Source organism: Muntiacus reevesi, chromosome 20 (assembly GCF_963930625.1).
Source record: "Muntiacus reevesi chromosome 20, mMunRee1.1, whole genome shotgun sequence".
Classification (NCBI taxonomy): Eukaryota; Metazoa; Chordata; class Mammalia; order Artiodactyla; family Cervidae; genus Muntiacus; species Muntiacus reevesi.
In genome coordinates, this window is record NC_089268.1 from 30,462,997 (window position 1) to 30,479,280 (window position 16,284).

Below are 16,284 nucleotides of genomic sequence, written 5' to 3' on the forward strand. Positions count from 1 at the left end.
CAGTCATTGATGTAGATTTCTAGGTTTTGTCAATCTCTCCATTATAATCCACATTTAGACATTTCATTATATATTTGATGTAATAATCTATTCAGTTCAGTTCAGTTCAGTCGCTCAGTCATGTCCGACTCTTTGCGACCCCATGAAACACAGCACGCCAGGCCTCCCTGTCCATCACCAACTCCCGGACTTTACTCAAACTCATGTCCGTTGAGTCGGTGATGACATCCAGCCATCTCATCCTCTGTCGTCCCCTTCTCCTCCTGCCCCCAATCTCTCCCAGCATCAGGGTCTTTTCCAATGAGTCAACTCTTCGCATGAGGTGGCCAAAGTATTGGAGTTTCAGCTTCAGCATCAGTCCTTCCAATGAACATCCAGAACTAATCTCCTTTAAGATGGACTGTTGGATCTCCTTGAAGTTCAAGGGACTCTCAAGAGTCTTCTCCAGCACTACAGTTCAAAAGCATCAATTTTTTGACGTTCAGCTTTCTTCACAGTCCAACTCTCACATCCATACATGACCACTGGAAAAACCATAGCCTTGACCAGATGGCAAGGTTGGCAAAGTAATGGCAAAGTAATGTCTCTGTTTTTTAATATGCTGTCTAGGTTGGTCATAACTTTCCTTCCAAGGAGTAAGCGTCTTTTAATTTCATGGCTGCAGTCACCATCTGTAGTGATTTTGGAGCCCCCAAAAATAAAGTCTGACTCTGTTTCCCCTGTTTATTTACTGTCATACCTTAAATTTTATATTATTTGTATCACTGAAAAAAATACATTTATGTGTTTGATAATAAAGCTGTTATCTATATCATTCATATAATCCTGATTTGAATCTGATAGTGAAGTTTCTGATTATGCCCATATGATTTCTATTATATTGATAATTCTACTTTCAGAATTGCTATTAAGAAAAAAGAATGATCAATGACAGCTACTTTGGTGGATTTATACTCCTTGGATTCACAGGCCAGCCTCAGATGGAGATGATTATTTCTTGGGTTGTATTTTTCTTCTACATCATTGCCCTGATGGGAAATATGGCCATCATCCTACTGTCTTTTCTTGATGACCATCTCCAAACTCCCATGTACTTCTTCCTTAGAAGTTTGGCCATTTTGGATCTCTGCTATACCACAAACATAGTCCCTCAGATGTTGGTCAACATCTGGGGCAAAGACAAGAGAATTACCTTTGGTGGCTGTGCTTTCCAACTTTTCATTGATATGGTTCTCTCCTCAGTTGAATGCATCCTTCTGGCTGTTATGTCTTATGACAGGTTCAGTGCTATCTGCAAGCCTCTGCACTATATGACCATAATGAACTCCCAACTTTGCCAGAGCCTTGTAGGCACTGCCTGGGTAGTTGGTGTTATTAATTGCATAATACTTTCTCCCTATGCCTTGAGTCTTCCTCGATGTGGAAATCACCACCTGGATCACTTCTTTTGTGAAATGTCTGCAATGATCAAGATTGCATGTGTGGACACGACAGCCATGGAGGTAACCACATTTGCCATGTGCCTGATTATAGTTCTTGCTCCTCTTCTTCTCACTTTGGTTTCTTATTGCTTCATTGCTGTAGCTGTACTCAAGATCAAATCTGCAACGGGGAGGCAAAAAGCATTTGGAAACTGTTCCTCCCATCTCATTGTGGTATCCATCTTCTATGGAACTGTAGTCTATATGTACATCCAGCCAGGAAACAGTCCAAATCAAAATGAGGGTAAACTTCTCAGTATCTTTTATTCCATTGTTACTCCCAGCATGAACCCACTGATCTATACTCTGAGGAATAAGGAGTTCAAGGGGGCCATAAAGAGACTGATTGGGAAAAAGCAAGTTCTGTGGAAACAATAGGACACTGATTCTTCCTCCCAGAAATTTCCAGTATGGAAATGTGTCCTTTACAACTTTTATATGTAGACAATTTATGTTGTGTCATCACCTGAGATAAAGAACATGAAAGTGAAGTCACTCAGTCATGTCCAACTCTTTGCAACCCCATGGACTGCAGTCTGCCAGACTCCTCTGTCCATGGGATTCTCAGGCAAGAATACTGGAGTGGGTTGCCATTTTCTTCTCCGGGGATCATCCTGACCCAGGGATTGAACCCGAGTCTCCAGCACTGCAGGCAGACTCTTTACCATCTGAGCTACCAGGGAAGTCACTTCTCACCTGAGAGAAGTACTCATGAAATATACAGAAAATTATTATCAAATCTAATGCATTATTGAATAACTAATGTATGATGATACATGTACAAAAAATATTTAAAATAAGTTGTAAACTGAGGCACCAAAACTAAAACTAATTTATAGTATGCTCTGATTCTTTTAGATTATACATGTCCAAATTTTAATTACATTTCTCAGTTAATTGTAATACTTTCCTTTCATTATGCTAACTAGATATTCTCATAATTTTAAGGGGTTAGAAGCAGTTCTTTACTGACAGCAGTAAAACCACTATTAACTAAGAAGATCAAGAGTTCTAGTTATCAATCATCTTCATAGTGATGCAATGTTAATTGACCACATCAAAAAATTTCTTTCCTTTGGTATTTTCCTCTACCCATATAATTACTCCAAAAAGTAATTGTGATCACAAAATGAAAGGCATTTTATGTCACATACCACTAACCATCTTTAAGATATCAATATTAATGCTTTTATTTTTCCCACTGATTTTCCAAATTTCTTATTTTAGGGGTCAGCATGGGGGTATTACCGTGGCACCTGTTTTGAGAAAAGGTAAAATTCTTGCTCTGGTATTTGGAAAAACTGGCACAAGTAAAGGTGATTTTACTGGTCACTGAAATGTTCTCTTTTTTTTTTTATTTGGAGAAATGTCTATTTAGGCTTTCCACACAACTTTTGATTGGGTTGTTTTGTTTTTGATATTGAGTTGCATGAGGTGTTTGTATATTTTGGCGATTAATCCCTTTCAGTTTCTTCATTTGCAAATATATTCTGCCATTCTGAGGGCTCTGTTTTCATCTTGTTTATGGTTTCCTTTGCTGTGCAAAGCTTTTAAGTTTGGTTAGGTCCCATTTTGGAAAGGAAGGCCTCTAGACTATGAGCTCAGGCAACCAACAGGCAGAGGGTTAAATCTGAAAAAGTGAGTCCATGTGTCCACAAAAAAGATTTAAAGGAAGAACAGGATTTTTCTCAGCAGAATGCCCTCCCCCATATGACCCACTCTTCCCAAGGCCAACATCTGCAATTACCTTTTCAGTCATCTACTTTCACACCTGTTATCTTATTTACTCTTTGCAATAAATCTAGGAGACATCATTAGCCCCATCACGTATATCATGCCTTTGAAAAACAGATACTCCTTCTGATGGAAAATGTTTTTCTGCTTCCCAGGTCCTAGGGTTGACCTCCATGTGGGTGTGGATATTGGCTCCTATTGATAAAGGGTACACAGCTATTACAGCCGTGGGTCTCAGGGCCCTCAGAGGCAGGTTCTGGGACCACAGTGTCTTTCCCGTAGGGTTGTTGTGAGGCAGTGTGCAGAGTTTTTAAACCACATATTCATAAAGATATTTTGTAATTAGTAAATGAAATATTGCTATGTCTCCTGCTTTTCAATCTACTTTTTTATGTTTAAAAATATTAACCTATATCATAATTTAAAATGACTATGAAATACCTTATATACAGATATAACAAAAGATACTAAATTTATTCCTGTTTCTGAGCATGTGTTTCCAGTTCCTCACTATTCTACTTGTTTCTATGAGTGTGCTGTTACATGTACCACTGAGATGATATGACAAGAATACCAGGACAGATGGTACCTCTGCAGTGGTCTTTCTAAAAATCCATAGTCCCACTCTAATCATGAGAAAAATACTAAAACAGAATGAACTGAGGGACGTTCTGTAAAATACCTCACAGTATGCCTCAAAACTGTCAACTGTCAACATCATTTTAAAAATGGGAAAAAAGGAGACAGAAACTGTCACAGACCAGAAGATAGTGAGATATAACAGTAAATGCAATTTGGCATCCTAGATTGGATCCTGGAACAGAAAGAGGACACTAAGGTAGTAACTGGTGAGATCTAAATGAAGTCTGGAGTCTGCTTCATAGTAACACTTTTTTTTTTTTTTTAAGATTCTACATACAAGTGATATAAATGAACTTATTTACAGAGCAGAAACAGACCCATAGACAGAGAAAACAAACTACGGTCACCAAAGGGAAAAGCAGGGGGAGGAATAAATAGGAGTTCGGCATTAACATATATACACTACTATATATAAAATAGATAATCTACAAGGACCTACTGTACAGTACAGGGAATTCTATTCAATATTGTAAATTAACTATACTCCAATATAAAACAAAAATTAAATTAAAAAATGAATGTTCCTTCAGACCCAGGGTTGTGTGTAGAAGTGAGTTTTCTAGGCTATAATTTTATGCTGTCAACTAAGATTTTCTACATTAAGTCTTTTCACAGTGCAGTCTTACTCATGTCCAGTGATCAAACAATAGACTGTATCTTTCAAATATCATTTAGCTCAGTGGTTTCTTCTTAACTTCTTCTAGAAGTCATTTCAGGGTTAGGAACTCTCCCATTGATAATGCCTCATTTCCTGTTCCTGTTGTTTTAATGAGTCAGATAATTTACCACAGGCCATATCCACAGACATATGGGTTCTTTCAGCTATTTGCAGTAGTGGGCATCCTTTACCTGCATTGCTCCACACCTGTCTGGCCTTCTCTAATTCCAGAATATTTTTGTATTTTATGATCTATGTTTCAGAGGTCAGATTTTGAAATGAAGTTTGCATTTATGCTTTTATTATTTTCCTTGTTGAGGCAGTTTCTCAGAGAAGGAGAAGTAATGATTTTTCATCATACTAATAATAGAGTTTTAATCTGCCATTACAAATAATCTTAGGATCACTGACAATGCTTACATTTTCTGATGTCATTACTAAAACTATTCAACAGCAAAAACTGCTGAATATTTTTTGGAATTACATACATATAAAATGGCAATTTCCAGGGAGTGTGTAATTGATCAGTGTGCCCTCAATGGAAGTAACAGGCAAATGTTTAATAAATTATGGTTTGCAATCTTAAAGCTATCCAATGATTGCACCATAATTTTCTCACCCTTTCTGTCTGTGGTAGTGAGTCTGGTACACTTCTATGGGCTCACCTATTGCTGAAATTGTCCTTCTTTGCCAAAATTGGGTATTTCATTGTTATGAAAATATATTTGAAAGTTAGGGTATACAAATTAGAGGTGATAGAAAATATAAAAACTACAATAACTATCATATATAGGTTTGTGTGTCTCATCTGTATTGTTCATTATGTCTGTTACCTTGTGATAATCTATAACTTCTTGACAAGCAATGTTCTCCCATATAAAGTAGAATAATAAAGCCATCAATAAAAGTATTTTATTGATCAAACCACATATAAGAAATGTATACTGACTTGTAAAATTGTCGTTACTTATTTAATCTTATATTAATAGTATTAACTCGGGGAGTTTCTCCTGGGAGATTTTTTTTTTTTTTAATGATCTTCTTCCTTGGATAATTATACAATACATATTTAATTGTTAATGAGTAACCTAGTGTCCCCAAGGTCTTCCCAGACTCAACAAATTTTATCACTGCTGGTTAGGGAAAACTACTTGTTATCTTTCACACTGAAGGTGTTTTCTTCTCTGAAATGTATAATGGGAAGATTCTTCTTGAATGGGTACATAAACTACGAAAGATGACAGGCAGTGGCTGCCTCCGGCCACTATCACATAGGATCTCAATGGCAAGTGGGAGGATTGGTATAATGAGCTATGTAATGAAGAATTACATATTCAGTCTTATTTAGGGAAAGAAACAAAGAAACTTTTCCTACTTTAGAAGAGTTAGATTTTTCTCATCCAGAAAGTCCTTGGTTAAATCACCACCGCAGAAAAGCTCCCTAAGCTTAATTAGGGTAAGTGGGGAAAAGAAATTATGCTGTTTTTAAAACATTTGATAAGACTTCCAATTTAAAGAATTTGCATGAAAGTTTCTGGTTTCTATAACAATTTCTTTTCTTCAAAATTTGAAACATACATTAAATCCTAAATTGATTTCACATGAAAATGTGTATTTGTGTTTTTAATTTCTACGCCCCAAATTCATAAATTTATTTTAACAAGCATTTGTTAAGAACCTAGGAGATACCTTATGAGGTAGCTCTATGGATTAAAAGCTTTTGTTATAAGATATAAAACAGAATGAATTCATTTTGCATGTGTGATTGATATGGGAGTAAAACCCAGTGGAAATCCCCACAAATTAGCTAAATTTGTAAATTTGAAGCTGCAAAAGATGAAGGGACCAGAAAAAATAGAATTCGTAGTTATGTATACAGAATTAGTAACTGAAGTCACATAGGCAGAGGAACTATGGGGGAAAGGAGATCCATTAGAGAATGTTGTTTATAAATACAGGAAGAAAGGAGGAAAAGAATGGAAATTCCACTGAGGGAAATGGTAGTGAAAAATTGAAAAGAACCATTTATGACGGCAAAGGACAGGTCTAATATAGAAGGCATTTACCTGCCATAGAGAATTCAAGCAGAAAAATAATTTAGAAAAGACCACCAGTTTAGAAACTAGGAATGCATTTGTGTGCTTGAGAGACATTTTCATAGCAGAAATGAGTTTGAAAAAAGACACTAGTTTTGTTAGATAGGAAAAGAAGTGTCCATGTGTGGTCATCAAAGCCTCTTTGGACCAACATCAAGTGTTTACAGATTTTTTTCTGTGCTAATCCTGAGAAAAGTCACTAGGGATATAAACATAAAAATAACATGATCCCCTCTCCTGAAGTTGTTTAACTTTTTAAATGCATAAGTAGTAGAACTGGAGCTCCTGTAAGATGAGGGATAGGACACAAATAAATATTAATGATTGAGTATAAAACTAAGAAATGGGTACATTTTAAAAGAATTAGGTAATAGGAAATGATATAATTTGGAATCAAAAGTACAGTTGAACCACAATATTGTAAAGTAATTAGCCTCCAGTTAAAATAAATAGCAATTTTTTTAAAAAAAGAAAAAGTGATGTCTGCAATGAAAGAGGGAGAATGCTCTTTCTGGGGAGGGATGGAAAAAGAAAAATATTGTTTGGAAATACAAGTTTTTAGCCAAAAGGAAAGTCTGCATTTTAAAATATAAGATCAGAAGATTTATATAGCAGAGTGAACATGGACAGCAGGATTGAACCTTTCTGCGTAACTATTGGAAAAGTCATAACAGTTATGCAGCCTTCATTTTCTATGAATCCTTGGATGAAGGAGGCAACAATTGGTTGCAAATTCCCAAGCCCCTTTCACCATCCTGATTTGTAAAGGGAAGTTCATCTGGCTTCATTCAACCATTTTTCTCAGGATTTTCTTCTGAGACTTCTCAGTTTTCTGCCTTGACATAGGAGACAAAGTACATGAAAGTATAAACTCTGGAGGCAAATTGCCCTTTAAATAAATTTTATACCAAATTGGATAAACAGGAAAGCTAGAATAATTTGAGATTTAAATACTAATTTTTTAATTGTGTGATGTTTATCTTAGCAATATATACCTGTAATATTGTTTAAAAACATACTCACTATGGTTTCCAATATGTTAATATTTTATTTTCACAGCTGATATTAAGGAAATAAGAAAATGATCAATGATAGCTACTTTGGTGGTTTTATACTCCTTGGTTTCCCTGGGCAGCCTCAACTGGAGATGATCCTCTCTGGGGTTGTCTTTTTCTTCTACACTATTGCCTTGATAGGAAATATCGCCATCATCCTGCTGCCATTACTAGATGAACGTCTCCAAATTCCTATGTACTTCTTCCTTAGAAATTTGGCCATCTTGGATCTCTGTTATACCACAAATATAGTCCCACAGATGTTGGTCAATGTTTGGGGTAAAGACAAAAAAATCTCTTTCAGTGGCTGTGCCTTTCAACTTTTCATCGATGTGACATTATGCACAGTTGAATGCATGCTCCTGGCTGTGATGTCCTATGACAGATACAATGCTGTCTGCAAACCTCTACATTATATGACAATAATGAACCCTCAACTCTGTCAAGGCCTAGTGACCATGACCTGGATAATTGGTATCATTAATTGCATGATACTCTCTCCCTATGCTATGAGTCTTCCTCGATGTGAAAACCACCACCTGGATCACTATTTCTGTGAGATATCTGCAATGGTCAAAATTGCATGTGTGGACACCACAGTCATGGAAGAAATCTTATTTGCATTGTGTTTTTTTATTTTCCTCCCACCGCTTCTTCTCATTCTGGTTTCATATAGCTTCATTGCTGTAGCTGTGCTCAAGATCAAATCTGCAGCCGGGAGACAAAAAGCATTTGGGACCTGTTCCTCCCATCTCATTGTGGTATCCATCTTCTATGGGACTGTTATCTACATGTACATCCAACCAGGAAATAGTCCATCTCAGGATGAGGGTAAACTACTCAGTATCTTTTATTCCATTGTTACTCCCAGCTTGAACCCACTGATCTATACACTAAGGAATAAGGAGCTCAAGGGGGCCATGAAGAGGCTGATTAGAAAAGAAAAACTTTCTGGAGAAACAATAGGACACTAATATCTTTTCACAAGGCATTTCCAATAAAGAAATTGGCCCCGTGTAACTTTTAATTCCTTGTGAAATTATTTTAGTAGAGCCATTACTTAAAAGTAAAAATAATACCTAGAAAAATGTGCGTATATTTTAATGTCCGTGTCCTATAATCCCAAGGGCTGATTCTAAACTAAAAATGCCTTTCAAAGTCACTAGCTAATGGCCAACAGGCACATGAATAGATGCTCAAAATCATCAATGATTAGAGAAATCCAAGTCAAAATTACAATGAGGTATCACCTCACACTGGTAAGAATGGTCATCATTTAAAAGTCTACAGATAATAAATGTTGGAGAGGATGTGGAGAAAAAAGGAACTCTCTTACACTGGATGAGATGGCTGGATGGCAATACCGACTCGATGGGCATGAGTTTGAGTAAACTCTGGGAGTTGGTGATAGATAGGGAGGCCTGGCATACTGCGATTCATGGGGTCGCAAAGAGTCCAACACGACTGAGCGACTGAACTGAATTGAACTGAACCTGTTGATGGGAATGTAAGTTGGAGCAGCCACAATTGAAATAAGTATGGAGGTTCCTTTAAAAACTAAAAATAGAGTTATTATATGGGCATGTATCTGGAGAAAACTCTAATTCAAAAAAAGAAATATATGCACCCCAGTGCTCACGTGTGTGTATGTGCCCAGTCATGTCTGACTCTTTACAACCCTATGGACTGCAGTTCTCCAGGCTCCTCTCTTCATGGGGTTTCCCAGGCAAGAATACTGGAGTGGGTTTCCATTTCCTGCTCCACCAACCAGTGCTCATAGCAGCACAAGTTACAATAGCCAAGACATGGAAGCAACCTAAATGTCCATTGACAGAAAAATAGATAAAGAAGCTCTGGTATATGTGTTATAGGTTATTTTAATATAGGTTATTGTTGTTGTTCAGTTGTCCAGTCTTGTCCGACTCTTTGTGACTCTATGGACTGCAGCACACCAGGCTTCCCTGTTCATCACCAACTCCCGGAGCTTATTCAAACTCATGTCCATTGAGTCAGTGATGCCATCCAACCATCTCATCCTCTGTCATCCCCTTTTCCTCCTGCCTTCAATCTTTCCCAGCATCAGGGTCTTTTCCAAAGAGTCAGTTCTTCACATAAGGTGGCCAAAGTATTGACATTTCAGCTTCAGCATCAGTCATTCCAATGAATATCCAGGACTGATTTCCTTTAGGATTGACTGGTTTGATCTTGCAGTCCATAGGTTATTACTCAGCCATAAAAAATGAGTAAAAAAAAAAAAAAAGAATAATGCCATTTGCAGCAACATGGATGACTTAGACATTATAACACTAAGTAAAATAAGTCAGACAAAGATAATTATATGATATCACTTATATGTGGAATCTTAAAAAATGATACAAACAAACTTTTTTACAAAACATGAGAAATACACTCACAGACATAGAAAACGAACTCATGGTTACCAAAGGGGATGCGGGGAGCTAAAGTAGAATTTGGGATTAATATATATACACTACTATGTATAAAATAGATAAACAAAGACCTACTGTAAAGCACAGGCAATTATATTCAATATCTTATAACAGTCTATAACCCAAATGGAAAAGAATCTGAATATATATATATATACGCTCATATATATTATATATATTCAGATATATACATATATATAATTGAATCACTTGACTGTATACCTGAAACTAACACAACAGTGTAAATTAACTACACCTCAAGTTAAAAATGGATGAAAAGTAAAAGAAAAAGCCCTCACTCATCATTCCTATTCTATAAATCATGCTCCATTCTTTAGTGTTTTCCTTATAGTTCAGTTCAAGCTTTATCAAGAAGCTGAAATATTTCAGCACTGACCACACAGTATGAGTCAGATGATTCCATCCTCAAGCTAGTATCACAGAAACGTGAATTTTGATAAAATTTTCTAGGCAGTTCATTAATAAAAGAATAAAATGCATTGAGGAGGGCATAATACATTTTAACAGTTGAATCGGGTTTTAAGTATAAATAATATATTAACAGGTAAAAAATCCAGTAACATTCAAAGGCAGATGAAATAGGCATTTGAATGTTTTTTCAGAATAATAATATTGCTGTTAAAGTATAGGCTATCTTGATAGAGAGAGAAAAGAATCCAAAAGGTAAAATTAAGCCCAATTGTTAATAAAAATTGTGGTGTCTATACTCTCAAATATTTCTCTGATGATTAGTGACTTTTGCTTTTATTGTTCTTATTTGCTCTTTCAAATGCTATTTTTACTGAATTCTCCTACTGTTAACCTGAAAAAGGGCAAGATTTATAACTTTTATAATAGCCATGTTTTAAGTGTTACTTTTTTCACATATAGCTGAATTTCTATGGCTACACACTAAAAAAGGCAGACATGCAAACAAACACAGGTACGTATATGAACATACCACTGATTATGGTTTTTATACTGGTGAACATACGTTCCTGTCCTCTAGCAGGTCCTATGTTCAGGACTTCGGGTGGATTACAGGACAAAATATAAACAGAACTTACCATGCAACCATCAGAAGTTTCAATCTACCACCATCTACAACACATGTGCCAGAATATGACACTAAATTTCAAAGGAATAAAATGCCTGAATCCATAATATAGCCAATCTTTTCCTGAATTAGTGACTTATACAAGGAAATATTGATTATTATCTAGAATATCCATAAAGGAATCAATATTTTCTGACTTTTTTGTGGTTTTATAACAGTGCCTGGATCTCAGTATACATTCCATAAAAATTTGTGGTTAGAGCGGAAAAAAATCATATCAACAAAAATGTCAGTGCAAAGCTAAGTCCACAGGGCCTCTGATCACTGTTTCTTTACTCATCTCCCAAAATGTAAATGCATTTTGATGATCTACGTTTTTCCATGCTGTTATTCCCTTAGTGGAATCCCTTTCCTTTCCCACATACCTGCCCTTATCTTTCCTAAAACCTTCTGATGTACCATTGGGATCGCCTGTCCCATAATTAATAATTCACCTATATCCTCAAATAATTTAGTTAACATTTTCTATACCTTTATTTTTCAGTTCCTGTGTTAACTGAATTGAGACCCTCTTTTGAAGACAGTATTTCAAGCACAACTCCCTTATGAGAAAATAATCCCACGCTCACTTCTTCAGAAAGCGGGATTTGAGCTATTGGTTTTATTCTATTTCTAGACCATTCTTCCCTTTGCTCCTATTTTTAAAATACATGGATTCATTTGAAGCTCATGTCATTTTGGCTGAGCAACTATCTAGTCTGGAACTTCCCACGGTTGGTCCCAGACAGCTTGCATCAGAATCACCTATGGTGTTGTTTAAAACGTCCATCCCAGGGCACAATCAGATGCTTTAAATCAGCAATTCTGAGTATGAAACACAAGTACTTTAATTTTTAACAAGTATACCATGTGAATCTTATGAATTCTAAAGTCTGAGGAACTGTATATCTTCCCTTCTTACTGCTCTCATTTACTGGTATCATGGCCTCTCTCCACATGCATTTACATTTTGGCATCAGATGCACAGCTTTCCTCTTACTAAAGGCCTTGGTATCATTTCAGGCTGTGTCAAAAGTGAGATGAACTTTTGAAAATGCTGGCATCCCTGTTTCCATCTCGAAGGTAAATACCACTTCTCAGTCTCAAGAATTCATTACTATGTCCACATCATAAATCTCATCACTCCTAGAGCTGCTCCAGCTGTACAATCTTAAAGCAAAATATCACAAAACAACATCTGTCTTTTTAGATTTCTTCCCATTTACTCTTTTTAATCTTTGAATTGAGTGAAAAGACAACAAAATGATTATATAACCATTGTTCTCTTATCAACAGTGAGAAATATTATGTCATTCCTGACCAGTTTACTGTTGGTTTCAGTAACAGTAGTTTTTTAAGTTTGAAAATAAGAATCTAAGTTTTAAAAAATTTTGATATGAAATCTCCAAATCAGAAACAAGTGGTACATTTTATCAGTACAGGAAAATGGGACGGAATACAGCTTAATACTAATTCCATCTATCATGAATTAGGCATAAGCAGATGGGAGACATATTTGATTAGGCAATTTACAGGAGAATCAACAATTTATACCTGGATTTCAGTGAAATAAGCTAGAGTAGTGAACACTCATAAGCAGTAGCTAAAAGGCATCAATAAATAAATTTTGGTGGGTGGATAATATTCAAAAGGCACATGGCATAGTGATCAGACGTAGGCAGGAGATGAAGAACAAGTCTCTATTACGCTGATAAAAATATTTTGCTTAATATCTCTTTATACCATTGGACAGTAAGTTCCATAACCTTGATGAATTTTTATATCTTATCTACCATTATATACCCAGGATCTGGTATAAAATAGAAGCCTAATTTAAAAAATCAATAAATATCTCTGAGATGAATGAATAAGAATTGGATCTGATAAAAATTATGACAGAGACTCAGAATGAAGAAAAAAGAAGGCTATTCCCATAATTGGTGGCCCATAATATTGGAGCTCAGACTAAGAAACTTGGACACACCGGGTTGTAGAGCAGCAGCAGTACCGGGAACAATAAGTACTGACCTCTGCTTGGCAAATACTTTGGCACTGGGGATTTCTAGGTACATTACACGTAGACAAAGGACAGACTGAGGCAAGGAGGCAGAAGTAACTCAGAACCAAGAATCACTGATTAGATTTCCTGAGTGTTTATTAAACAATCCCTGAAAATGTTAGGAGCCTTGCTGGGACTAGATGGTTAGATGAATAGAGTGGTTGGGTTTGGAGGAAAATAGACCAAAGCAAAAAGAAATAAATGTAAAGGCATGAGACGTTTTACTTGGTCTTTTCTTTTGCAAGCTTGTGTTTCTTTTGTTGCCCCAATTCAACTATATTATGTTTTCTTTAATATGACTAATAAATATATTAATTTCTACCACATACTGTGCCTAAATAAGCATCATGAAGCAAATAAGGGTCTCAGTTTGAACAAAATGCAGTTCTTTACTACTGTAAGGTTGGGAGGTATATCTTCAGATTTTTTTGAAGACCTCAGAGAGAATGAGGTAATTCTCTCTTCTCAGGTTAAGCAAAAGTCCAACATTTTTAGTTATTCCAAATATCCCAGGTCCTCCTCCCTAGTCTTATTAGTGCCCCCTTTACCTCCTTGTTCCTTAGAGTGTAGATGAGTGGGTTAAGAGTCGGGGTTACAACAGTGTAGAAAAGGGTGAGAAACTTGCCCTTTTCATGAGCGTAGCGACTCTTGGGTTGAAGATAGACAGCTGTGACAGTGCCATAGAAGAGGGAGACTACAAGAAGATGAGAAGCGCAGGTGCCAAATGCTTTCTTCTTGCCTGAAGTTGACTTTATTCTCAGCACAGCTTTAGCAACAGCAATGTAAGAGGAAAGGATAATAATCAAGGGCACCACCAGGAGAATAATACTGGCTATGGACATCTGGATTTCATTATAGATGGTATTTGCACTAGAGACTTGAATGAGGGCTGGAACTTCACACACAATGTCATCCACCCTCCGGTTAGAGCAGAAAGGTAACCGGAGGGTAGCAGGAGACTGAATCAGAGACTGAATCAGGCCAGTCCCCCATGCTAGGACTGCCAGCTGCAGACAAAGTTTTGGGTGCATGATAGTGGTATATTGGAGTGGATGACATACTGCCACATAGCGGTCCACAGCCATGACGACAAGCAGGACACATTCAGTGGCCCCAAGCCACAGGAAGACATAGAGTTGAATGGCACAGCCAGTGTAGCTGATGGTCTTCTCTGGACCCCAGAAATTAACCAACATCTGTGGAACACAGCTGCTGGTGAAACAGAGATCTAGCAGAGATAGGTTGGAAAGAAAGTAATACAGCGGGATGTGGAGTTTTGGATCCTTCAAGGAGGCAAAAATTATGACCAAATTTCCTGAAATAGTCAAGCAATAAAAGATCAGGATCACCCAGAAAAGTGTCTTCTCCAAATATGGCTTGTCAGAGAAGCCCAGGAGGATGAAATCACTATGGCTGTCATTACAAATTGTGAACATAGCTTCTGGAGCAATTGTCTTTTTAGGAAGTGGTTCAAAAGTAGTTGCTCAAAGGCCTGTACAGAGACAGGGAGAAGGGCAGTATGAATTATTTGATTACTTTCTACTCAAGGGCTCAAGGGTGAGATTTTTTCCCTCCTATATTTAAAAAAATACAAAATTTAGTAATCTGTTTTAATCATTCATACCCACAATTCATTTTCTTTATTTTTCTCATCATCTTTCCTACCTTGTTCATATTTTGTATCTGATTAGAACTTTATATTATAAATATTATATAAATAAATACTGAATACCTTCTAGTCAAAATATCTTTGATAAGTATTATGAGATTATTTTATCCTTGCTCTCAGAGACTACACATTTATTACATTTACTGCATAAATTTTTATATAAATTGCTGTTCAATAACATTCTCTTTCTCTTTTTTCCTTTTGTTTTCATTTTTATGTTTTTGTATCTCAACTTGTCTGAATACTTTTCTCCCATCCCTCAGTCTTCATTCCTCTCTCTTCATCCTCCCCTTCTCTTCTTCATTCCACCTTTCCACTATCTCTCTTGATTTTCTAGCTTGAATTATTCCTCAGATATTTTATGATATGTGATCTAAGGAAGTTATGTAAACTTACTGCTCTTATTTATTATTAAATTATCTTTTGAAAAATGGAGGGGAGGTGGAGGAATCATAGAACCTACTTATGCCTTTCGAAGAAACTAAATATGGGGATTTCCCGGGTGGTCCAGTGGTTAAGACTCTGCCCTCCCAAGGCAGGGTGTGGGCTCCATGCCTGGTCAGGGAACTAAGATCCCACATACCATGTGTGGGATGTGGCCACAAAAAAGAAGAAACGAATGTGAAGAGAGTTCCTGGCCCATAATAGCTGCTCAGTGTTTATTGCGTATCATAATCCTGATGATACTTTTCAGTTGATTGTTCCAGCAGCAAAACATCAAAATACAGAAGCAAAGTTTTACAGAGAATATAAGTTATATCATTTAGAAAAAAGAAATGTCATATATCTGCATTTTCTCCCTTGAAAAGTAATTGGACCCACTTCTCATCACTTTAAATAATCTATCTTTATATTGCAGTGCAGACATATCAGTTTTTAATATGCTTTTCTTCCCATAAAACCTGAGATTACAAAACAGATTTGAAATATGTACTATCTATTATTTATCTTTCCAGTAGATTAAAAAAAAATTTGGGGAAATAGTCTTTCCACTCAATCACTAGTGGTATTTCCTTAACATCCTAAAGAAAGATAACACTCTTTATGCCTTTTCCTTCTTTCTCCCTTTTTCTGTTGTTAATTTTTAAAGACTCTGTACTCTTTCCTTCACCTTCCTGCTTCTCTGTTCCCTACCAGTTTTCCTATTTGTGTAGCATAACAAAATCTGTCAGCTCTTCAACTTTAATACACTTAAAGCTTAATACACTTTTTATATTTTTAAGTATTTTCATTTACAATAAGCTTTTGCCAAGGGAGTCTCCTAACAAGACTCACAGAAGGAAAATAATCAAAGTTAAAGATTTGAAAAAGATTGTACAAATCTATGCCCTTCAGTGACTCCCT

The 16,284-nt window shown here is 36.3% G+C and overlaps 3 protein-coding genes across 3 annotated transcripts; 2 read left to right on the forward strand and 1 right to left on the reverse strand.

The window, feature by feature from the left end:
* Nucleotides 1–920: 920 nt before the first annotated feature.
* LOC136151219 (olfactory receptor 2W1-like) lies at nt 921–1,859 on the forward strand. The gene has a single exon (XM_065912164.1). The coding sequence runs from the start codon at nt 921–923 to the stop codon at nt 1,857–1,859; it is 939 nt and encodes a 312-aa protein (XP_065768236.1).
* A 5,833-nt stretch (nt 1,860–7,692) lies between these two features.
* On the forward strand, nt 7,693–8,640 carry LOC136151220 (olfactory receptor 2W1-like). The gene has a single exon (XM_065912166.1). The coding sequence runs from the start codon at nt 7,693–7,695 to the stop codon at nt 8,638–8,640; it is 948 nt and encodes a 315-aa protein (XP_065768238.1).
* Nucleotides 8,641–11,462: 2,822 nt separating this feature from the next.
* LOC136151221 (olfactory receptor 2H2-like) lies at nt 11,463–14,707 on the reverse strand. The gene is made up of 2 exons (XM_065912167.1): nt 13,797–14,707; nt 11,463–11,595 (listed from the first exon to the last, which is right to left on the reverse strand). The coding sequence occupies exons 1-2, from the start codon at nt 14,705–14,707 to the stop codon at nt 11,463–11,465; spliced, it is 1,044 nt and encodes a 347-aa protein (XP_065768239.1).
* Nucleotides 14,708–16,284: the final 1,577 nt, after the last annotated feature.

What these genes read in the sequence shown, in the direction of transcription:
- LOC136151219 (XM_065912164.1), top strand. Translation starts at nt 921, where the DNA reads ATGATCAATGACAGCTACTTTGGTGGATTTATACTCCTTGGATTCACA.
- LOC136151220 (XM_065912166.1), top strand. Translation starts at nt 7,693, where the DNA reads ATGATCAATGATAGCTACTTTGGTGGTTTTATACTCCTTGGTTTCCCT.
- LOC136151221 (XM_065912167.1), bottom strand. Translation starts at nt 14,707, where the DNA reads ATGTTCACAATTTGTAATGACAGCCATAGTGATTTCATCCTCCTGGGC. An exon ending in AAGGGGGCACTAATAAGACT is followed by an intron (nt 11,596 to 13,796) that starts AGGGAGGAGGAC and finishes TAAGGGCAGGTA; the next exon opens with TGTGGGAAAGGAAAGGGATT.